Below are 25,838 nucleotides of genomic sequence, written 5' to 3'. Positions count from 1 at the left end.
CTAGATCTTCACCTATCGTCTCACAATAAAAAAATCACTAAAACCTCTAATCACATCTACCAACGTAGAAGTACCACTTGTTCCATACTTTTTAACATGTACATTTTGAAAAATTAAAAGGTGGCAAAAATAAAAATATTAGAGGAAAAGTAAGGGAAAATAAATTATTGCGTCAGATTTCTCCTTTTATATGTTTTTGGTTAAAGTAAAGGAAAATAAAAAAATATGAGGTCCACCAATTTTATTTCTCACATATCTATTTCTATACTAACCAAAAATAATAAATTGACTACCTCTCCTCTTTAACTCTCTCTTATTTCTCTCTTCTTTAACTCTCATACCAATCAAAGGACAGGAATCTTGTTTTTCTTTTCTTTCAAAAGAATCTTAATTTGTTTCACAAAAAAAACGTTAAGAATCTTTAATTAATAATAAAAAAAATACTTTGCATTGTATTCTGTTCTACAACGCTCCCCTCTATTCTCTCTCTGCTCCGTTCCGCCATCAACCACGATCCTTACCGAAGAAGCAGTAAATAAGATACACAAGTTCTTATTCAATTCGAAACCCTAAAACTCATCATTCACCGCCAATCGACGACACCTACGTCATCTGTAACCGTTGCCGCCGATTTCACGCTACCGTGCCGGAGGATTCACCTTCCTCCGACCGCCTCCTCTATCACTCCGACTTCTTCAGGTAATTTTCTGACGACGCTCTGTTACTGTTTCGTACGATTGCAGTTGCACGAACTATTATGCCATTGCACGATGAACGATGAACGCAGTTCTTCGTTTTTTTCGTTCCCGTTACGCTAAAATCTGAATAGAGTTTGAGGTTAGAGTTAAGCTGATTTTGTTGCTTTTTACTTCATCTGAACTGGTGTTACTGATGTGGTAGTGGACTGCTGATTGCGCTCTATTGTTGTGATGATTGATTGCGATTGTAAAATAATGTTTCGACTATTGAGTTTGTATTTGTGTGTGAAATTGTGCTGCTCTTTTTCAGTTAATAATTTTTGCATTGATTTTGCGTAACTGAAGATATAGTGAGTTTTAATTAGAACAGGAAAATTGCTGTATAGGTGGTCTTTTATGATGGCATTATTGGTTACTTGAAATGGGTAACTGAATGTGTATGATTGGATTAAGAGGTGATTGGAAGATATTTAACTTATTTTTTAGGCATGGAAATTTTAAGGAAAACTATGAGATAATGAGAAGTCAATCCTGAGTAAGACTTTTTTATTTTGAGGAAACGAGGAGTGCTTGGAACACTCTCTTTCCAACATTCACTCTATTAGTGAATGAAATCTATATGAGCCCCACTACTCTAGGAGAGATCCATTCCTACCAAGAGTGTAGGACCCACATAGATTTTACTCGATAAAAAAGTGAGTGTTCTCAACACTCTTCTTGAAGAAAATTAACTCATGAAGTGGTTTACTTAGTCGAAGAATGAGAGACAGTCATGAATTGAACAATTCTAGTAATATGTAAAACTGATTAAGGATTTAATTATTTTAAAAATGTTATATATTTTTACCTTTAAATTTTCCACTTTTGCGATGTCCTCCCTTTTGGGTTTTTTATGTGGGAAGAAAGTTTGGTGCTTATATGTGGAGTCTATGTGTTTTCTCTGTTTTCATATTCATTTATTTTCACTAACCTGCTTGTAATTGATTTTAGTGGAACTATGAAACTATTGATGTTGTGGCGGTGAAGAAAACTCTCCAGCAATGTTTGAAGGTCTGGTTCATCAGTTGCTTTTGGGTTACCTGGGTCGATATTTCAAGGACATCCAGAAACGACAGCTGAAGATTAGACTTGGTATTTGACATGCAAGTACTGTTACTTAGTAGTTATCTTGCCTAGTGTTATAATTTATAAATTTGTTCTGAAAACACGTAGAAGATTGTTGATGTATAGCTCAGCCGTTCTTCCATTTGCTATGTTATTGTGCTGTTACTAATCTTGATAATCATAAGGAGGAGAAGAAAATTAAATATTAAAACATGTAAATATTTGTACAATGAAGATTGTTTGTGAACTGACTTGGGAGTTGAATGTGTATTGTATTTTTAGAGGAAGTACTATTGGAGAATGTGGAGCTGATACTCGAAGCATTTGATTATCTCCAGCTTCCATTCGCACTTAAGCAAGGTATAGCTATCTCATTCTCCTACTGACATAATAATGGCATCATTTGATTAGTGTACCCCACTCTATTTAATGGTCGTAGACCTTGGTCGTATATAAAAAAAATATTTATTAGGAGAATTGAGATTTACAAAGACAGGAGGATAATGCCCCGCACAAGAAAACAATTGAAAGAGAAAATTACAAGTTTACAACTTAAAGCGGAAGTCAGTAGTACCACTGCATATCTGAAAGCGCAACCCCTTGGAAATATGATGATGACACGAGCATTACATAGAGGCCAAAGACAAATCCTTTTTCACAATATTTATGCAGATATGGAAAGACCTTGAAAAGTCAAGCAGTGGTCTCCAGCTAGATATACTACAGGATTGAAATCTCGGCTACTTATTCCTCCAAAAAAAAAATTCTCGGCTAATTATACTTTCTTCCAAATTATAGTTCTTTGAACTAATTTTTTTTTTACTGTTTGTATTTGTTTTTTCTGATGAAGTGATTGCTTTCTAGAGCATGGATGGAAGGGGCTTTGTGCATGGGAGCTCCTATTTTCTCTGTTTTAACAAAGCTTGAAACTCTTTGCTAGGTCGAGTTGGGAGGTTAAGCATCAAAATTCCATGGAAAAAGCCTTGGGACCCCATTATAATTATTTTAGAAGATGTATTTATTTCTGCTTCAAAGCGAAATGATCAAGAGGTACTTTTAATACGCACATGCACACGCGTACACGTGTCAGGAGAAGAATTAATGAAAACATTAGAGCAATTAGAGCAATTCATTGTTATCTACACATATTATTCACATTATTAGCAATTCTTTGTTGTTGTGATAGTGGAGTGCTGATGCTGTTGAAAAAAGAGAATTTGCTGGCAAAAAGGCCAAGCTAGCAGCAGCAGAGTTGGGGAAATTATCCAGACGTGTGAGTGGTAAGCCTGTTAACTTCAATGCCATCATTGAACTTTGTGTTCACATACTTTTAGTCATTTCTTTGAAAACAAGTGCCTTGAAACATGGGGCCCTGGACATTTTCCTTATCTAACTCCAAATAAGGGTTATACTGGGACTGGAAAGCTTTGTAACTTATTTTTTAATGTGTTTGTTTTGTTTCCTCCCCTTATACGAACGGTTATTTGGAAATACACGCACGTGCACTCACACTTTAATTTCTTTTTCCCTTTACTGTACTTTCTACGTATACTAAAGGATATATTAACCTCAATGGTTTCTTACTTTTTTTTTTAAATCTCTTTTATCTCTGCTTTCTAATGAATTTATGAAAATAACATAACCTTTGAAAATATTATATTTGAGATTTCAACCTGCTGTTATGGACTAATACTTATACTGGGTCAACCTATTATTAAGGTTTCACTGAGGTGCCGTTTCATTAAAGTATTTGTTTACATTTGGTTTTATTAATTGCTTTACTTTCTGCAGGTGGTCTTGCTGGGCAATCTTTTATTTCTCATGTCACTGCCAAGGTAATTTGCCATGCCATGGTTAATTTAGACTGATGTTACTGTCAGTTTCTGTGGATGCCGGTTTCTTCATTTCAGTCCAATGTAGTTATTCATTAGTGTCGAGGATTAACTCCTACAACTACAAGCAAGTTGATTGACAGAAGCTGGCCTTTAGATATTATATTTTAAACTTTTTATGATTGGATAATGGTGATTAGATACAAAACTTATCTTTTTTTTTTTTTTATTGTTTTCTCATGGTTCTTTATTGTTTTCTCTTCTAGTTGTCTTCTTGTGGAGTATGGAATATTCTACCGTCTTCTCATCTTAGTCTCTTGTTTCTTACTGCCTTTTTTCTATAAAAAACTTGGCATTCTTGATACTTCATCAGGATTTAGGATACCAATAACCACTAATACTTATCCATTTACTTTCAGATTATTGACAGCATTCAAGTAGACATACGGAATTTTCATGTTTTGTACAGTGATGTGCAAAATGACCTGGTAAGTTTATCTATGGTAGTCAGTCGTAAACACGGTTATACTATTAACCAAATAATATTGATGGAAATACCACCCAAATTAAAAATACTATCTACTTGCTTTAATAGAATATATATGATAATAACTTAAAATATGGAAATAATATCGATACAACAAATATATAAAATATTAAAATTCATATAACTCAATTTTAGTTTTATGAATTTTGATAATTCATGTTATGATTCCACATTTTACGATTTTATTTCCCCTTTTTGATTATGCATAAAACTCTATTTTGTGTGTATCGATTTTTTGAATTGGTACAATCTCACAATCCCTTGTTACAATTCCATGATTTACAATCTTGACTCCACTTCTCGATCCTATGTGCAATTTTGATTAAACTATCTTGAATTTGTCTTAGTTTTATACGTTTTTTTAAAAGACATGGTTATGTTTCTTACAATAAAATCAAGAGGTCTTTAAGATTTTCTAGTAATGGACTAAATTTGTTCGACATTCATTTATTTCTATTTCAATTTTTCTAGGGGCATATTTCGTTTGGATTGAAGTTTTCTAACTTGACCATGAAGCAAAATCTTGTTGGGTAATACTCTCTTACTTTTATCTCACTAGTAATACTCTCTGGAACATTTCCTCTTAATGTTTGCATCATTATCTTCCAAGTTTTTGACTCATTTATAGTGCTAAGCTATAGGTAATCACATGTTTTTGGTTGGTGGTTATTATTCACTTTTACCAAGCAAGTGTTTCTTTATAATCTCAATTATACAAAATAAGGGTCAATTTGATTTTAGTTCCGGTAAAAAGTTTTTCTTTCAAATAACCATTGCAATTTTAAAATTCTTGTAATTTGGCTCCTCATTTGAACTTTTTGATGAAGGACAAATTTTGATTACATGGTATATACATTGTAGGCTAAATTTATGTTGTCTAACCATTTTTCGATGCCTAATTACAAATTACACCTTTTTAATCAATTTAGTCATTTTTTAAAAATAAAAATAAAATATTTTAATAAGATAGTAGAAATGAAAACAAAACTTGGGAATTTATGTCAAGTCTATTATCACCAACTGCCGAGAGCGTGAAGACAGGAGGAGACAGAGGTTGAGGTAAAAGAAGGTAGAGCTTTCATTGGAGGTTAGCTATAACTATACTCCCCCACTCTCTTAGAAAGAAAGTGATTAATCTATATCTTACACCAAGTGGTTTTTAGGGAAAGTATAGTCAAGTTTCTCTCCAGGAACTTGCAAGCTTTCTTCTTGAAACTCTAATCAATATCCCTACTACACTTGCCTACACGAAACACAATCCAATGTTGTTGAGATGTCAATCAAATTAAGTGAGACTTCTTCCAAAACCAATGTGATTGTGAGGAAGAAATTGATGTACACAAGGCTAATTCAAGAGTTCCTTAAAACTCTGCGACATACTAGCTCACTACCTCAAGCTTCACCTCCTATCTTCAAGCTCTCAACCAAGTTGGTGATAGCCTCGACCTAAATCTCCGATTTTTGTTTTTCTTTCTTCTATCCAATTAAAGTATTTTAATTTTAAAAAGTAAATTAATTTGATTAATAATGTTTAATTTGTATTTAAGGACATGAAAATTTGTTCAGTAAAAAAATTTAGATGAGGGACTATTAGAGTGAAAGAAAGGAAGAAGAGAAGAGAGAGAGAGAAGATCTGAATTCTGTTATTGTATTGATTCTATTTGTTATATATTTCTGTTACAGTGAATAAGATATATATAAGTATCCTAACCTGTGCCACTACTAGACTAACCTACACCACACTAACTAACTACATGTTAGTTATGATGACATGGCACTCTAGAATATACACTAATACTCCCCCATAAGCTCAAGGTGGCTGCAAAGTCAGACTTGAGGCAGACAGGTTGAGCTTGCTTCTGAGCTCCAGAAATCTTGAACTTGAGAGAGGCTTCGTGAGGATGTCGGCTTTTTGGTCAAGACTTGGAATATGGCAAACAACGAGAGTCTTGTTGAGGACCTTTTCTCTCACAAAGAAGAGGTCAATCTCCATGTGTTTGGTTCTTGCATGAAGAACAGGGTTATGTGCCATAGCAACAGTACTCTGATTGTCACAGAAAATAGCTGGAGTTGTAAATGATACTATGTTTGGGATTGAGGGGAATGCAATCTATGAGCTTTCCCCATATAGCAGGCTGAACAGAACATGGAGTTAGCTTTATTAGAGTAAAGAATATTACATTGAGCTAAAACAAGTTTCATAGTATTAGAATTGGGATGACCAAGGCGTAAATGCCAAGTAAAATGAGAATTACATGAATTATTTTCAGATACATTTTGATTAGAAAGAGAAACCCTATCACTGGTGCTGGGACTGGAGCTGGAAACAGGAGCACTTGAGGCTAGGGTAAGACAAGCAGTTTGGTTTGTTATAGGAGACTTGAGGAGCTGAAGGTGAGGAAATTGATATAGGCCATCTTTTCCTACACGACCTTGGAGCAGAATTTCATTGGAAGCCTGAGATTTGACATAACACATGTCAGAATGAAACTAAAAAAATACATTGTTATCAATGCAAAACTTACTTACACTGATGAGATTCTTTGTGATGGAAGGAACATGCAGTAAATTATGAATAGCTAAAGATGTATTAGGTTGAGATTGAGATGGAAAGAATGATGAGCCTGAAGAGTGAATGTGCAAACCTTGACCATTACCAATGAAGATCTGATCAGAACCTTCAAAGGGTGTGGATTGCTGTATGTTTTGAGAAGCGTTGGTGACATGGAAAGAAGCCCTTGAGTCTGGAAACCAAGAACTGCTTGGAGCTAAGTCAGTGTTAGCAATCATAGCATTAAGAGCGAATGGTGATTGAGGAGTAGGTAAAGGTGTAAGTCTTGGTTGATAACTTGGACGAGGCCAGGTGTTAGGCACAGGCTGAGCAAATTGAGGTCCACTAATAGGCTGAAAGGGATTGTAGAAATTTTGCAGATTCATAGATTGAAAATCAGCAGGTATATGAGGTTGAAATTGCTGATTAAACCTGTGGTAGCAGTTGATAGCAAGGTGTCCATACTTGAAGCAAACCTGACATTGCATGTTGCTGAACCTGTCTCTTCCACGGCTGCGTCCTCCACTACGACCAACTGCACGACCTCCTCTTGAGAAAAAGGTTGAATTAACAGCTTGTTCAGTATTCTTGGCATTGGAAACCTCTGTTTCAGTTTGAGGATTAGCTTGAGTGAGATTCACTGAAGTAGCTACCTCCATTTGCAAATGTTTCTTGTATTTGTCGGACCTCATTTCATGTGCTAGAAGAAGAGTTTCCACTTCTTCAAGTTGCACAGTGTCGAATTTGCATTCAATCACAGAGATAACAAATGCGAAATCTTGAGGAAGACCTTCAAGAATGACATCAATGTGTTGTTGATCTGGAACTGGATCTCCAACTGAGGCAAGCGCATCAACAAGAGCTTTGATTCGAACCAGATAATTGTCAACGGATTTATCTTCCAACGTTGTAGATCTGAGTTCCGCTCGTAGCTGCCTTGCTTTCGCACGTGTTAGCTTTTGAAATGTGCAAGAATGCGTTCCCAGAGTTCGTATGAGTGAACACATCCAAGAAAGCGTGAGAGAATCAAAGGCAATAGTGTGGACTGGAGCCACGTCAGAAGCCATTGATCTTGCGTGATCCAGGTGCGATACGCAGGGTTCTCGCGATTGGCTGTGCGATCATCGTCAGTGAGAAATTGGTTAGGTATGTTGCGAAGATAAAGATAGTTTTGGAGGTTGTTCGCATTGACGAACGGGTCTACTTGCTGACACCATAGCAAGAAATTCTTTTCATCAAGTTTTTCAGCAATTTTTAGCTGAAACAACATGGATGCCGTCGTAGCCACGGTGGCCGGAGCTGTTGTTGAAGACGCTGCCGGAATACTAGCCATGGATAGAACCGAAGCTCTATGATACCATATTAGAGTGAAAGAAAGGAAGAAGAGAAAAGAGAGAGATAGTATATCTGAATTCTGTTATTGTATTGATTCTATTTGTTATATATTTCTGATACAGTGAATAGGTTATATATAAGTATCCTAACCTGTGCCTCTACTAGACTAACCTACACCACACACACTAACTAACTACACGTTAGTTATGATGACATGGCACTCTAGAATATACATTAATAGGGACCAAATTAAAAGTGCTTTGAATTGCAAGGAATATTTGAAAGAATTTTTTTTCAGGGACTAAAATCAAATGACTCTTATTTGTAGGGGCCTTTTTTGCATACATAAGCCTTGTTTATATTACATTTTTACCTGCACCACTTTGCTTGTAATATTTATAATTGTGTTTTGCCTATTTGTGGCTGTTTACAAATTTTCCTCCACCAAACTTTCAAGTTCCATTTGTAAATTTTATTATATAATTTAAGGTTTAATGGCGTTCTGTTATAATATCCTTACTCTGCTTCAATTATTTTTCTATTCTGAAGGCAATTGTAAGTCTAAAATTTAATATTAGTGCGAGTGATTGTTTGGAATTTTCTTCAAGGAGGCAAAAATATGTTGACTTTTGAGATGTTAGTTTACATGTTGACGGATGATATTTGATTAGTTTACGTTCTTTAAATTTCAGTACTTCAAATGGAAGGGCGAGTGTGGCCCAAGTAAATAAAATTGTGGAGGTGAAAGGACTGGAAATGTATTCAAGTATGTTTCATAGTTCAACAATGGATTCAATAGTTATGAACACTATGGGTAACTCCTACTCAGCAAGTGCCCTAGGCTCTGAAGGAAAAGAATACAATTCCATATTGGCACCATTCGATCTAACCTTAATACTTTCGGTACATATATTTTGATTGGGTTCAGTGTTTTCCGTATGAATATTTCATCTCTTTAGTTACAATCGCAATTCACTCCATTTTCTGAAGTAAATGATTTTTTAATATCTTGTTCGCAAGGCTCTTTAAAGGTGTTTTTGTTGTCAGATGTGGAGAGAGATCAGCATGCTCTGTTGCATGACTTAATTTTATAGGTTCTAGGTGTTTTCTTTTAAGTATCTCCTTGTGAGGATACCATATCCTCTTTTTAATTATAATAATTTTTTCCTCTATAAAAGAAGATAGTTGTGATTTTTCGATTGGAGTTTTTCTTTTATTGTGATAATATAATATGCAGATACCAGATACCGAACCGCTTTTTTGTGTACATTGTATTCCCTTTATTTCTTTCCTGCTCTTGAGGTTCAGTTATTGATTTTATGCATATCCTTCTGGTGTATTCTTTTCACTGACTATTAAAATCTGCAAAAAGCTTTTCTTTGTACTTAAGCTTTGTCTTTAATTTCACTTGTAGGCTAACAGATCGCAAAAACTTGATGAAAATGCTGCACAATATTCTGTTGCAGCTGAGCTGAGTGGTTTGGTTGGTACTTTTTTTTTTGTTTAAATTTAGTTTAATTTATTTATAGAATTTACTAGTTTAAGCAGTGTATTGCTGCCTCTTTTTCCTTCTTCTTTTCTTTCTGATGTCCTACCTACATTGCTTATGTTTCTTTCTGATTCTGCCTCTGCTTATCAGGTTATATCTGTCGACGAGGTTCAGTTACAACAAATGTTTATTGTGTGGGATTATGTTTGCACTTGCAGATTAAGAGAAAAGTAAGTTTATTTCCAGAAGCATGTTAGTACTAAAGTATTATACTAGTACCTTAAGGCTACGTTTGGATATTTTTAAACAAATGGAGCCGAGCAGAATGGAACAAAGTGGAAATGAGTGTAACGGAGCGGAATAGATATCCCATTCCATTGTTTGGATATTTTAGGATGGAATCGAACAAAATTGTTATTCCGCCCAATTTGGAAGGTACAAAAATGAGGGTAAGTGATCTAATTGGATGAAATGCATTTCATCATGTTTTGCTCCATTCCATCCTCTTTTTACCAATCCAAATGATGGAACATAGCCTTATTCCTTTCTGCTCCATTCCATCATATTCCATCAATCCAAACATAATCTAAAAGATGTGTCTTTGGTTAGTAATTTTGCTGGATGCATAAAATAGTAGTTGTTGTAGAAGCAAAATAATATTGAAACGTACAATGAAAGATCAAGGTAGGAAACAACTTTTGCAATGGCATTTACTGGACTCTTCTCTTACATTCTTCACTTGCAACAATTTAGTTTTTATGCTGAAAAAAAACTCTTCAATGGAGAAGTTTCATCTGGTGTTAAGAACCTAGCCTAGTCTGTTACTTTGACTTCTCATTTATTCTTATTATATTGAATGCAATTACCCTTTATTCCAAAGATATTGGTTCATTTTGAATTTGTGATTATGTCTAAAATATGAGAGAATAATATTATTGTAATGATTATTGACTTGATACAAAAGACTCAATACTAATGCTTTTAATGCCAATTTAAAGTAGCTTTTAATGCCAATATAAATAACCCGAGTATAAAATTCTCAATTACAACCTCCACAAGCTCAAGGTTAATGGTAGCTTTAACATTTAGCTTTTTCTTGAAGTAGAGGATCATTCCACAGATAAGCATATACTGGTCTTGGACAAGCAGGTTTTGGAGTTAAGCTTCTTGCCAAGCCCCTTTTCTCGATCAAAGAAAAGATCCAAGTCAACTCTATGCGCTTTGTGTGGGCATAAAGTATTGGGTAGTGGGCTAGGGAGACAACATTGTATTTGTAACCTGTAACAGTAAACTGTAGGTTTGATTCAGCACAATGTAACTTCAGAGGGCAGTGTTTCAAGCCGCAACAGATCTGCAGGCTATGAAGCCCGAACACCGGAAACATAACACCGACACTGATAATAATTTTAAAAAATGAATAAATCAAATGTCATCGCAAGTGTTGGTTTTGGACACTGGCACAGACATTGACACATTTTTTTTAGAGGTGTCGGTGTTACATCTGCAGGTGCTTGGGAAAAACTGTATTCAGCTTCTGTGCTTGATTGGACTACTACTGTTTGCTCTAGAACCTCCATAAAACCATGTTAGAGTGGTTCCACCTCAAACGGACTTCCGGTCATTGTTATCGACAACTCAATTTGCATCCCAAAAGGCCCTAATGGGAAGAAACTGATGCAAAATTGTTGAGTAGAAATGAGGGCCACTTTGAAGAGTCCATTTAAGATATAATACACTTGATTTCCATCCAATGAGATTCCACTAGGCAGGTAATAAGTTAACACACTTTGTTCTTTGAATAACTCAGCCCAAGTCTGGTAAGGGCAGTGTATTGTATAGCAACAACCACTGATCTATACATTGGAGGATCATGTAAGATGTCAGAGCCCTAAATTGACAATTTCCCATAGGTTGCAATTGGCGATTCTTTGTTAAGAGTCCCCACATTGAATGAAAGAAGGCCTAAATATATGTTTATAAGTGGACAATCCTCCCTTTATAAGGCAGTTTTATAAGGTTAAGTAAGGCCCAATCCAAATTCTAATATAGTATCAGAGCCAACCAATCAGGCCACCCGCCATTTATATCCGCACACCTAGTCCAATAGTGCAGGGCGTTGGGCGGTATTGGAAAAAACTTAGGTTCCACATAGAAAAGAGAGAAGGCCTAATTAGAGTTTATAAAAGGTGAAATCCCTTACCTTACAAGCCAATTTTGTAAGAATGGGTTAGGCCCAATATAAAAAATAGTATTGAGGCTTATCCAAGATTTGTTAGGCCACGTGCTATCAAGTTTCAACTTAGGTCATGTTCCCGATGTCCAGTCCTGATTGTGAAAGGTGCGTGTCAAGAGTTCCATATTGAATGAGAGAAGACTCCAACATATATTTATAAGTGGGACGATTCTCACTTACAAACCGGTTTTGTATAAGTGAATTAGGTCCAATCCAAATTCTAAGACTATACATTGGAGGATCCTATAAGAGGCGAGAGCCTTGAATGGACAATTTGCAACAAATTACAGGTTGGCGATTTTTTAAGGTCATCGGTGGATCTTGTTTCTCGATATCATCTTCATGTTTGATGGAATTTTGGACGAGAAAAAACTCGAAGAGAAAGTTCTAATGAATTGTTATTCTACTTTGATAAATTTCTTTCACAATAGTTCGTATGTATTGCATTGTAGTTACAACTAATTCTGTTCCGATAAGTTACAACATATAACTGATGATTTAACTGCCAAAAGAAAGTTCTAGATAGTTAACAGCAGTCTGATACAGTAATGAGGTGGAACAAAACTACCCGAGTTGAGAGTACTGTGTTGCTGACGAGGGATGATTTGCACCATTCATTCTAGTATTTTAGCTGAACTTAAAGCAAAAAGGTTTTGGGCTCATTTGTTATAGATAGCAGTATAACATAAGGGTTGTGTAAATATACTATTATTTGAACTCTGTTTTTTTGCAATTCATTGATTATCTAACATAATGTGTTTCCATTTGTAATTGTTAAAGGAAAATTTTCTTTCTTGGATTAGTGTGATAAATATTGTTCTATCTTGTTGATTTATGCCCAAATCTTATACTCAGTGAAGTATTGTTGCTTTAATATTAAAAAATAGTATTGTTTGAGATATTTTTATAGTTATATCATGTAGGTATGGCTGCTTTTGTCCCTGACATTATATTATTAAGTGACATTGATGCATTGATGTTGAAACTGTACTTCAATTTTTTAATATAGGTATGGGCGTTTTCGCCCCTGGCATTGTCCTTTACCAACAAAAAACAAAGGTTGGGAAATAACGTGGTGGCACTATGCACAAGAAGCAGTCCTTTCAGATGTTCGTAAGAAACTAAAGAAAACTTCATGGAAATATTTTGGTGATCGATTGTAAGTTGATGTAAAGCTGATTTTACTTTGAATAAGAACAACACATAATTCAAATAAGACACTTATAATGAGACAGAGGGAGTACTTTGAGTATGATAATGGTGTAATATTATTGATTGCAACATGCTAATTAATTTTTTCAAACTTGATACAAAAGACTAAACACAAACCCTTATTTGCAAGGATACAAGACTCCTAATTCTAAATTATTAGGTTCTTATATTGGCCCCAACTCATCATTACAAAGTCCGTTTTTAAGGTGAAGGGTCCCACTCTTTTAAAATTTTAATTAAGGATTTTCTCTATTCTACATGGGACTGTTTTTTGATTTTTCAATTCATCCCCTCACGCCCAACACTATCGACTATAAATGGTGGGTGGCCGGAATCGGTTTGATACTGTTTAGGTTTTTATATTAAGCATAACTCATCTTTACAAAACCGACTTTTATGGTGAGAGTTGCCACTCTTTATGTTGGGCCGCTGCCAATTGCCAAATCATTTTGGTGGTGTGGCAGTTTGCATATTATTGTCCAACAAGTCAGTTTGATGTTAGAGACCCAGGTGTCACAATTGTTTTCACCCAGCTAATACAGAGAGGGGCAGTAACATGGTCAATTTATCTTATAACTAAATTAATCTTTAAACTTGTATGAACCTACAATTGGAATATGTGCTTATGATATTCCATATTCAATATTCTGTCATGCAAATTGAATTGTGAATTAGCTATGCAGAACAAAGTGTCCGACCTATGATAGAACAAAGTCTATAACTGAAGATGACAGCTGACTAAAACCTACGTGTGTTATGTGCTACATTTTGTTTGAAATTTCATTTTAGATAGCATCTCATTATTTTTTTAGTTGTGTCCTTGTGCAGTCTTTTGTTGACATTCATCTACGTTGTCGGTAATTATTTATGATTCCTGGTTGTAGGAGTTACCGTCGGAAATATATGAACTTGTACAAGATTAAATTGGATTTTCTTCAACAAGAGCAGGTAGTTTATCTGTTTGTTGTTCCTTTAAACTCAATATGTTTGGATCTATATTTATAATATTTTCATATATTCGCATTTATGTTTGCAAAAAAAAGTAGTTAGTGATTACACTGTAATAATGTTTGATTCTATGCTTAGTTTAATCAAATCTTGTAATTACGGCAATTAGGATAACTGAAATGTGAAATAAATTTATTTATTTGTGTAGATAATTTAGTGTCAATGTGTAGTTCGGATACTTGAATTTGAACTCATGTCTCATTTTTTCTTCCCGTAGTATTATATTACTGTCTGACAAGCGGCAACCTTGTATTGTATTTATATAATGCACTCACTCCCATACATATATTTGTGCATTGCATGCAATATCAAATTTTATACTGTTATATCCTTCCAAGCAAACACTTAGATTTTCAGAAAATTCAACAATAACTGCAAATTCACTTTTCTTTATTTTCTATCTTCTACCATGATAAAAATAGCTTGTGTTAGTTTCTACTTACTCTGATAGATTTCAAAGTTCTGGTATAAGGTTGCATATTTGGTTATATACGATGAGTTGTACTATTTGTTTAATCAATCAATAATCATAATTTAGATTTACTTTCTTCATTCTCTGCCATGTTTTGTAATGGCGTTAATTTCATACTGTCCTGTTGATGTTTACATTTGTGTTTTCTAGCCAGTTGATGATGAAGTTCTTAGAGATTTGGAGCAAATGGAGAAAGAATCGGATCTAGATGATATTTTGAATTATCGATCATCTGCAGAATTTGAGATGCAGGTAAGATTGTTACAGGTCATGGATGAATACCTCAGTTTGTGAACATTTGATGCTATATCATGTGTTTGGGTAGCTTAATGCCGAATCAATGCATTTTGAGGTGTATAATTTAGTTGTTTGGTCTGTAAAGATCTTGCTTTTATGTTCATACAGGAGTGTCTCTCTAGGTATTCTACTCATAACAATGGAAGGATTCTCCCTGATATTACTACAGAAAAGCCAGGAAGTGATGAGCACAATGTTAAATCACGGGGATGGTTGAATTGGCTATCTCGTGGCATGCTTGGTGCTGGTGGTACTGATGATTCTAGTCAATTTTCGGGGGTTGTATCATTTGATGTTAAGGTACATGTTTTCAATTATTTGTTAAGCTACTTCATCATCTCAAGGGTTGGCCTATTCTCTGTGCTTGCTTTGTGTTGTTTTCTTCCCTGCAGTTGCCTTCCTTCGGTAGTAAAAATGATGTTTGACTCTATTCGGTAGTGGAGCAGAATGCAATAGCGGGATAACCACTTTTTGACTATTTTTTGCACAATTTATATGAATAATAACTAAACATATATTTATGTAAAACTAAACAGATAACACGATATCCATAAAAAATTCATAAAATCAAATACCAAAGCATAAGGGTTAATCAAAAACTCTTAATCAAATAAAATTCAACAACTCTTAGCAAATTCATAACATCACATCTTAAAATTCAATCTTAAAATTTAAACTTAGAGTACTATGTCAAAATTTAAACAAACATAAAAATCATAGATCATTATTAAAAAGTCGTCTTCTTTAACATATTCGTCTTCATCCTCCACCCTATTATCTTCTTCCAATTCTTCATCTTCTTCAACATCTTCTACCACCACTTGTGCCATTGTAAAAAAGAAAAAGAAGAAAATAGGGTATAACTCAACCAGAAAAAAGAGGAAAATAATAGAGTATAACTGAACAATAAAACCCCCCCGAAGAAAATAGGATGAAGATTAGAGGAATATAGGGTACAACCAACCTGAGAACACAAGACCACTGTAGGCGGCAGTGTTGGGAGGAAGAGATGGTGGTGCCGAGGGAGCACGAGAGAATGAGAACAACGGGCGAGCACAAGAGAGGGGGGATTTTTTTTTTTAAGTGTTGATTGGGGTTTTTAGGGTTAAACAGATAGCGGGTTTTAACCTGCTCTGGGCCGGGAAGCCGCTCCGCTCCCCCGACCTACGAATGGCCAAATAGCAGCCGCCAACGCAAACTGTGCCGCGATGGCCTTTTGAAAAGCGTCTGACCTCCTTGCCAAAATGGAAAAAGCTAAATGGAAATAATACTTTCATAAGAGAATACCTTTACTGAAATGAGAAACTATCTCATGGCTCAGTCCCAAATTTGTTTCCCACTCCAGAATTGTCATGCCCTTCCCCTTTGCGTTGCGTTACTTCCCTTTTTATAAGGGAATATGTTATTTCCACTCATCTGCATTAATAACGGGACTATCATCAATAGCGGGCCTAACAATATATGTTGCAAATTTCACTTTCATTGCGGTGCGATCCTAAATGCCTAATTGCGGCAGTTAGGTTTCCAATACCTTCATTGTGTTGGGTGTGATTTAGTTCCACTTTGTCTAGAGATATGGCCTAAGCGGTGTTTATAAAGCTTGGACAACCATCACTTTACAAATTGGTTTTGTAAAGATTGTGTTGGGTACAATTTAAATTCAAAGATGAAATCAGAGAGCATTCCTAGATCTGTTGTTGACTTTTTGTATTGTCCACACTTCAGGAAAATTTAACCCACCACCCCCATCTTATACCTCTCATTCTCACATATTTCATTAATTTCAAAACTGTCCCTGAACAAAATTGGATCATAATGACAAAACAAAATTTCCAGTAGTTCATTCGGAATTTCCGGTATCATTTAAAATTTCGAGTAGTTCATTCAAAATTGCCGGTACAAAGTTATATCGTGTTTTTTTAAATTTTCGGTATTTTTGAAACATTATCGGTATTTTTAAGAAATACCGTGTGATACCAAATTTTTTAACCATACGAAATTTCCGATAATGCAAATCTCCAACAGTTACGATTTTGTCGACAGTTTTGTGCGGCTGCGATTGCACCGACATTTTTGTGTGGTCCAGAATGAATCCAAAGTTGTTTCAATAGGGATTATGTGTTGTTAAGAAAAACATCTTTCAATGCCTCTTCTTCCGTTTTTGTTTAAGCCAGAAATGTACTTCAATGGGGTGAACCTCCGTAGATTTTCGGCTTCCGAATGACACCGCATGTCTCGTCGTCCTGAGATCCAAATTGAATGATTTGTTGCCCGACATCGAGAATAAAAAGATGGGTAAGATCGATTTTCGTGCAGACTGAATTGATACTGATGAAAAGGTGAAATACGACGTTGTTGAGATCGATGAAGATTTAAGGGTTATGTGAAGAACATTTCACCGTAGGCTAACTAAAGGACTGATCGAGCTTAGTGCGACAATTTCAAGATCTGTTGACGACATAATCAAGATGTTGAAACGTCCCGAATCATCGGGTAGTGTCTAGGTTTTTGTGTTTCTTAATAATTTATGAGTTGTAATGTGTTAAGTTACGTTCATCTTCCAAACATGTAATCGACAAAATATTATGTAATAAAAAGTACGGTGCTAAATAGTCTGAGTCACAAAAGTTGAATAATTTGTTGTTCGACATCGAGAATAGAAAGGTGGATAAGATCGAGTTTAGTGCAGACTGGATTGATACGGATGGTAAGGTGAAATACGACCTTATTGAGTTTAAGATCGATGGAGATTTGAAGGTTATGTGGAGATCATTTTACCGTAGGCTAACTAAAGAACCGATCGAGTTTGATGCGACAATTTCAAGATCGGTCGACGACATAATCAAGATGTTGAAACATCCTGAATCATCTGATACTGTCTAGGTTTTCGTGTTTCTTATTGTTAGTTTATTAGTTGTAATGAGTTGAGTTATGTTCATCTTCCAAAGATGTAACCGACAAAATATTATGTAATAAAAAGAATCGTGCTAAATAGTGAGTCACAAAATATACAAATAATACAAAAGTAAAATCAAATATCTAAATCGGTCCTCCATGGGCTATGTGAACTACTTGCGATAATCCGGAAAAAACCTAACCATTCGGATTTACCAAACCCATGAAATTATCCATAATAACAAACAATCATCTGTAGGCCCTGCTGGTCATCAACACCAAGTGGAGGCGACGACACATCATCGACAGGTCCTCCAGCATCGGAAGACTTATCATCTGTATGCTCAAGAGGTGGGATGATGCGATGGTGTGATACAGTAAGGTACCACTCCTGGTAAACATCCTCACACTACGCATCGTGCTGAGCCCTCACAATGCTATCTCAAATGGCACATGCATAACTGATGATCTTACTCTCTCCGTCGCACAATGAGTGATCCAGTTAACCATTTCACACAAATTAAGAAAAAAGAATAAATGAAAGAGAAAAAATGATATTTTTAGTAAAGTATCCTTATCAATTATTGGGAATGATAAAGTAATATTAATTAGAGGGTAAAATTCGAAAAGATGCATTGAAAATTGAAACGAGTCGTTTATTTTGGAACACTCTTTTATTTCAAATGAGTCATTTATTTTGGAAGGAGTATTTAAAAACCACCTATTAATGCCTGAAGTTAGAATGGTGAAGAATCTACTGGGAATGGGGAGATGGTACAGGGAGGAGACATCATCTAAAGTGATAGTCGTCTTCCGAAATGGGAGATAAAAGGAAGATGTCTTCTTGTGCCATCGCTTAACAAAGACAGTCAGAAGTGAAGCGTCAAGCATGGTGAGTGAACAATTGGCCATTGATATGCGACCGAAAACATCAATAATCCGCCTGACCTGCTCAGACATAGGAACCTTAAAGAAACTCTTCATCTTTGACCCGTGGGATGTCACCTTCAGCGTGGGGCAGTCCTGTAATTAACAAAGTTATAAAATTTATCAGTTAATTTCAACGCATCAAGTATGAATAATAAATAAATTAAAGTTATAAACAAAAAATATTTGTACGTCTCCTTGTCATAATCGGTATGCCATATGGTTGACGTAATCGGTAAGCATTGAGGTCACTTGGCCCTCCAGGGAACTCTCCGTCAGTGTGCACAGATGACTCCGTTGAAGCAAAAGCTGTAATCTCTGTATCACCATTAGGAGTAGCCTCGACGTCACTTGTGTCGGCCTCAGCAGCAATATGGACAACATCTGTCTCAGCCACTCAGCATTAACATGGGTCGCATCTGTCTCGACCACCTCAGCTGGGTCAATAGCAACCTGTCCCTACACCTCTTCAACATGAACAACCTCATCAACCTGCTCATTTGCATCATCTCTGAGCTGCTCGTCACCTCTAACCGCCCGACATCGGTGCTATGGAGTTCGCATAAGAACTGTGCAGCCATCTGTTTTCGGTGAGAACCGGTTGGAGCTATTCTTCCCGTCAGTTGCTACGAAGACTCTAGTTCAACTGCCTTAGCACGGGCCATCGTTGCCTCTCTATCTGTGATCCTAGAAGCAATAGTTCCATCCTTTCCCCTGATATTCACTAAAAAATGAAAAGAATTAAAAAAATCAATTACCTACTGGCATTTTTAAAATTTTCGGTATTATTTAATATATTTCTACTACAGACATTTTCAAAATTTCCGGTATAAGTGTATGAGTGAATACCGACAATGTTGAAATTTCTGATAAAAACTCATACATTTATACTGACATCTTTAAATTTCATGGTACAAATACCATAGGTTTTATCGAAAATTTCGAAATTTACGGAAGAAACTTATAAAAATTATGTTTTTTTACCGCATATTTTAACATTTTCGATGTAAGTTTTAAAATATTTCAAAGATATTGAAAATTTTAAAATAACCGGTGCAAGTTTATAATGACAATTTTGAATGAACTATTGGAAATTTTAAATGATACCGAAAATTTTGTTTGGTCATTATTGTTGAAATTTGTAAATATAGTGTTAAGAATATTTGTATATCGAATAGTCCCACATCGACTATATCATGTAATTAGTTGTAATTTCTTTATATATAATGAAGTCTCCGTAATGCTTTCAAAACACACACGGTTTATTCAAATGTCTCTTAGTCTCTTGTATTTCAACATGGTATATAGAGCCTGTTAAGAGGCAGTTCTTTTTTCGCCGGGTTTTACCCCGTTGATCCACTGTCTTCCGGTGATAATTTTTTTTGCAAACCGTGTCATCACTCCGGTTTGCTTCTCACTTTTCAAAATTCTCCGGTAACCTACCGTGCAGAAGCGCCTTTTCCGATCCAGCTGTTCCCCACTTTTCACCGGCAGATGCCTCTTCACGTGACAACACGTCCGACGGCCGATCCCGACACTTTTCCTACCGCTCCACTCTCCATAGGGCAACTGTTTCAGATCTGATACTTATGGCTACTCCTCATAACTTTACGCCAAACTACGATGATTTCCTCAGGTGGTATCAGAATTATCAGAACTTAGATTCTACTGCTTCGGTAGCACATACTGGTAAATCATCTGCTTGTCTCTCTCAATCATCTTCTCTTGGATCTTGGATCCTTGATTCTGGTGCGTCTGATCATGTTATCGATAATAAAAAAAATTCTCTTCCCTCCCTACGTTCGATTTCTTATCTACTATAACTTCTGCCAATGGTTCTCAAACCCGATCTGAAGGGATTGGTACTGTTCAAATTCTACCTTCTCTCTCTGTTACTTTTGTCCTCTATGTACCTAATTGTCCATTTAATTTACTTTCAGTCAGTCGTTTAACTCGTTCTCTTGATTGTAGTGTCACCTTCACTAACTAATAATAATGTTACCCTGCAGGATCGGAGTTTGGGACGGACGATTGGTGTCATATATGAGTCTCAAGGCCTTTATTACCTCTCAGTGTCATCTCAGACATGCTCAGCCAAAGATTCTCCACTCACTATCCATGCTCAATTAGGTCATCCCAATCTTTCCAAATTACATAAGTTGGTGCCCAATTTATCGAAGGTATCTAATTTATATTGTGAGTCGTGTCAGCTAGGGAAACACACTCGTGGTCAGTTTCCCAATCGAGTCAATAAACAAGCTTCGTCCCCTTTTGCTTTAGTTCATACCGATGTTTAGGGTCCCTCGCGTATTGTCTCTACTCCTGAGTATAGGTATTTTGTCACCTTTATTGATGATTATTCACGTTGCACATGGTTATTTTTAATGAAGAATAGATCTGAATTATTTTCTATTTTTGAACAATTCTATCAAGAATCAAGAACTTAATCGGTGTGTCTATCCGTACCTTAAAAAGTGACAATGCCTGTGAATATTTATCCCAACAATTTTAGAATTTTATGTCACGCAATGGTATTCTCCATCAAACATCTTGCCCTCACACACCTCAACAAAACGGAGTAGCCGAACGCAAAAATGGGCATCTTGTAGAAACCACTCGGACCCTACTTCTCCATGGTAATGTTCCACTTCGGTTTTGGGGGGATGCTGTGCTAACGACATGTTATCTTATAAATCGCATGCCCTCATCCGTCCTTAACAATAAAATTCCTCATTCAATCCTTTTTCCCAATTCCCCACTTCACCCAATTCCTCCCCGAATCTTCGAGTCCACATGTTTTGTACACAATCTCTCTCCTGATCTTGATATACTATTAGTTCGATCACTAAAGTGTGTCTTTCTTGGTTATCGTCGATCCCTAAAAGGTTATCGTTGTTATTCACATACTCTACAACGATACCTAGTATCGGCCGATGTTACCTTCTTCGAGTCGGTTTCATATTTCGAGTTCAGCCACGTAACTCCAGAACCTATTCAAGAAATTACTCCCACACCTTTTCCGGTAGTTATTAAGTCCTGCCTACCATTATCCCCCATCAGTCTAGGGCTCCTGACTCCTCCCACTTCTCAACCACTTCAAACATATCAGGGTCGTCACCCAACGTCTGTCGTCCCTGTCCCTGAGGCCGTCTCTGTCCCTGAGTTCATACCTATCCCTAAGGTCATTGAAAACTCTCCTCCGACGTCTTCGCCATCACCAAATCTAATCCTGCAACCTGAGTCCGATCTTCCGATTGTCCTTCGAAAAGGTATACGTCAAATACGAAATCCTTCTCCACATTATATTGATTTATGTTATCATCGTCATCCCCCTTTGCAGCATACTTGTTTGTCTTCTTTGTCTTCTGTTTCTATTCCTAAAACTCCAGGTGAAGCATTATCTCACCCTGGATGGCGGCAAGCAATGATTGATGAATTTTGTGCTCTTCAAAGCAGTGGTACCTGGGAACTTGTTCCTCTACCCCATGGGAAATCTTTAGTAGGTTGTCGTTGGCTTATACAATGAAGGTTGGTCCATATGGTAAGATTGATCGATTGGAAGCTCGCTTGATAGCCAAAGGATACACTCAAATTTTTGGATTGGATTATAGTGATACCTTCTCGCCTGTAGCCAAGATGACATCTGTTAGACTTCTAGCCATTGCAGTCATTCGACATTGGTCTCTTCATCAACTTGACATTAAAAATGTTTTTTTACATGGTGATCTTGAAGAGGAAGTATATATGGACCAACCACCTGGATTTGCTCCTCAGGGGGAGTCATCGAATATGGTGTGTAGGTTACACAAGTCTTTTATGGTCTTAAGCAATCTCCGAGAGTTTGGTTCGGCAGATTCAACACTATAGTACAACAGTTTGGTATGGTCCGTAGTGAAGCTGACCATTATGTTTTTTATCGTCACTCAGTATTTATCTTATTGTGTATGTAGATGATATTGTCATAACTGGTAGTGATCAACAGGGTATACTCCAGTTAAAGCAACATCTCTCTAATCAATTTCAGACAAAAGAACTTGGATACTTCGCTATTTCTTGGGTATTGAGGTAGCCCAATCTAAAGATGGTTTGGTGATTTCTTAACGGAAATATGCTATGGATATTTTGGAAGAAACAAGTTTGTTAAATGCTAAACCAGCTGACACTTCTATGGATCCAAGTGTCAAACTACTACCCAATCAGGGAGAGCCTCTACCTGACTCGGGAAGGTATAAAAGATTGGTTGGAAAGTTGAATTATCTCAAAGTCACTTGTCCAGACATTTCTTTTACGGTTAGTATGGTAAGTCCGTTCTTAAACTTCCCTTGTCAGGAACACATGAATGCTGTTATCCGGATTCTGAGATACATCAAATGTGCTCCAGGAAAAGGTCTAGTCCTATGAAAATAAAGAACATATTCAGGTATTGTGTACTTGTTGGAGGAAACCTTATATCCTGGAAAAGTAAGAAACAAAACGTAGTTGCAAGATCAAGCGCCGAGACAGAGTATAGGGCCATGGCAATGGCAACATGTGAACTTATTTGGTTAAAACAGTTGCTCAAGGAACTTCGAATTGAAGAAGAAAGACCAGTGACACTTATTTGTGATAATCAAGCTGCATTGCACATTGCTTCAAATCCAGTCTTCCATGAGAGGACTAAACACATTGAGATAGACGGTCACTTTGTCAGAGAGAAAATCGAATCAGGTGACATCGTCACAAACTTTGTCAACTCTAACAATCAATTGGCAGACGTGTTTACAAAATCCCTGCGAAGTCCCATAACTAATTATATATGCAACAAGCTTGATGCATTTGACTTATATGCTCAAGCTTGAGGGGGAATGTTGATATTTGTAAATATAGTGTTAAGAATATTTGTATATCGAATAGTCCCACATCGACTATATCATGTAATTAGTTGTAATCTCTCTCTATATAATAAAGTCTCTGTAGTGCTTTCAAAAAACATACGGTTTATTCAAATGTCTCTTAGTCTCTTGTATTTCAACAATTATGATCCGATTTTGTCCAGGGGCAATTTTGAAATTAATGAACTATGTGGGGGTGCCAAGTATAAGCTGAGGGGTGGCAGGTTAAATTCTCACACTTCATGCTCATTGAGCCTGGGTGTCTGAGAGTTTGTTGGAAAGTCTGCCCTTATTGCAATTCGTCCTTAGCTGCCTATTGCGACATTTGGGTTGCCTTCACAACAACTTAACTTTCAACAACTTCGGTGCGTTGGGTGTGAAAGGGTTGATTTAGTCCCACATTGTCTAGTGATATGGTCTATGTAGTGCTTATAAAACTGAGACAACCCTCACCTTATAAATCGGTTTAGTATGTTTTGAGTTAGGCCTAACTTAAATGATAAGAATATATACAAAAACAATTTGTATTTTAATTTTTCTTTTGATTTTTTTTAATTTAATTTATTTTGAGGTTGTGATTAGTGACTATTTTTCTTAGTTATGAGTTTCCATGCATATGTACATGTATTGGTATAATTTTGGAATTCATGTAGAATCTTGCAATCCGTGTCATATTCTTTTGTTCCTCTCTCAATCCTAAGTAGAATCTTGTGTTTCACAACATTGGGTATATGGATTGAGTATGTATGGAAAACATGGAAAAATGGATTCCTTCTTATTTCAAACTCTGCAATATCGTGCAAGGGTTTTAAATCCTGGATGGTTGAAAACATTTGAGTACAACATTGAGACATAGCTTAAGTCAAATTTGGAGCATAGGACTCTCACAATTGAAACTAGACAATGCTAGTCCATGTTTGGTGACTAATCACCACGTTGCCTGATAGCTTCTCTTCTTTCAGCACCCTCTCAACTGAAAGTACTGCTTCAGCATTTTGTTGAATACTTCCAAAACTTCATTAGTGTTAGTAACTGCGGTACACTTTGCTCTGTTGTTAGTTGTTTTTATAACTGCTTTCACTACTAATAGGAAGACTTGGGTCAGTGTTGTCAGCCTTGTGATTCTATCCAAGATTGAGATGTGGGATGAATGATTGTAACTCGAGGATCGCAACACGGGTTGTAAGAACCTATCTAACATATAAACATATTTGTATTTCTATAAAATGCCTAAAAATAACGTAGAAAGGAAAAACATGAGATTTTTGTTCCACGTTACATTTTCTTTTTCTCATTTTGTGCACTTGTCATAATGATAGTTTAGTTTATCATATTATTTTTTTATTCTCAAGTCTTTTTAAAAATAAAAGAAAACAATTTTGATTGGTTTGAAAGTATGTATTCTCATCATTTTGACTTCAATTACAAAATTGTCAAGTTTTTTCCCACTTGGTTTCTTATTTTCAAAGTTTTCACTATTTCCTGTTTTGATGTTTGAAAACATAAAACAAAATGAAACCAATGCAGCAATTTTGTAATTAAAAGTGAAAAACAGAGTGTTTTCTCAAAGCCCAACACACACTGAGTTTTATCGAAGTACCCCTACCATAACATTGTAAAATCACACCATTATACTAGCATTTCTGTTTTTCACTGACTGTATACAAACAGGAAATGTTTTTTTTTCTCTCCATAAATTTATATAACTTTCTTTTCCTTTCCTTTTTTGTTTACTTGCAAAGTGTATCACTTGTGAAGATAATTGGTTAAGGGTGTACTATAAATCAGTGTAAAATGAATAGTTCAAATATTGGATGCATTTAAAAGAAAATAGAAGTCCTAATGTTTATTTGTATAATAATTGATTTTCTATGCTGTTCGTCAGCTCAGTAGATAACCAAAGATTATATTGCATTCTGCAAACTTCTGTTTGACATATTGAAAACCATATTATGCTTAATATTATATGACACTTTTTAATTAATGATTGACATTTTCTTATAGGATATTTCTGATGCAACTGAATTTCATCCTCTGGTTTCATCCAGCCTTGATGTTGTTACAAAGCATGAGTTGTGCATATTTGAATCAAAGATTGAAATTCATCGGATTTCCGCAACTCTATTTAGCAAGTATGCTCTGCTCTCTGTTTACAGGCATTTTATGGTATCTTTTTGTTGATGATAATTAGTGTATAGTTTATATTCTAAAGTATTCTCATTTAAGTAGGTAGTAGCTTGTACATTATTAGGTTCTCATGAGTAGAAAATTGGAGAGAGATTGGGTACAGAATATAAGGAGTTTGAGACTTAGTCTATAAGAAATATATAGTTGGAGATAACTAAAACATGAAAGTTTCGTTATCAA

At 35.8% G+C, this 25,838-nt stretch overlaps 1 protein-coding gene across 8 annotated transcripts in view; it reads left to right on the top strand.

The window, feature by feature from the left end:
* The first annotated feature begins 311 nt into the window (after positions 1-311).
* The window catches only part of LOC127129568 (uncharacterized), a 74,640-nt gene continuing 49,113 nt past the window's right edge, over positions 312-25,838 (top strand). The window contains exons 1-16 of one of the 8 annotated variants that reach the window (XM_051058725.1): positions 312-699; positions 1,689-1,829; positions 2,085-2,162; positions 2,743-2,852; positions 2,989-3,082; positions 3,594-3,637; positions 4,054-4,122; positions 4,653-4,711; positions 8,760-8,970; positions 9,482-9,550; positions 9,707-9,786; positions 12,799-12,948; positions 13,886-13,949; positions 14,632-14,733; positions 14,887-15,078; positions 25,476-25,603. In XM_051058725.1, coding sequence (XP_050914682.1) covers positions 1,739-1,829; positions 2,085-2,162; positions 2,743-2,852; positions 2,989-3,082; positions 3,594-3,637; positions 4,054-4,122; positions 4,653-4,711; positions 8,760-8,970; positions 9,482-9,550; positions 9,707-9,786; positions 12,799-12,948; positions 13,886-13,949; positions 14,632-14,733; positions 14,887-15,078; positions 25,476-25,603 — 1,541 coding nt within the window. In that variant the 5' untranslated portion in view covers positions 312-699; positions 1,689-1,738. Of the gene's footprint in view, positions 700-1,688; positions 1,830-2,084; positions 2,163-2,241; positions 2,853-2,988; positions 3,083-3,593; positions 3,638-4,053; positions 4,123-4,652; positions 4,712-8,759; positions 8,971-9,481; positions 9,555-9,706; positions 9,787-12,798; positions 12,949-13,885; positions 13,950-14,631; positions 14,734-14,886; positions 15,079-25,475; positions 25,604-25,838 lie in introns of those variants that run through there. The other 7 variants (XM_051058732.1, XM_051058741.1, XM_051058737.1 and 4 more) reach the window with 7 other exon arrangements.

The sequence above is a fragment of the Lathyrus oleraceus genome, chromosome 1, assembly GCF_024323335.1.
Source record: "Lathyrus oleraceus cultivar Zhongwan6 chromosome 1, CAAS_Psat_ZW6_1.0, whole genome shotgun sequence".
Taxonomy (NCBI): Eukaryota; Viridiplantae; Streptophyta; class Magnoliopsida; order Fabales; family Fabaceae; genus Lathyrus; species Lathyrus oleraceus.
This window is presented reverse-complemented; position numbering and strand designations above follow the sequence as displayed.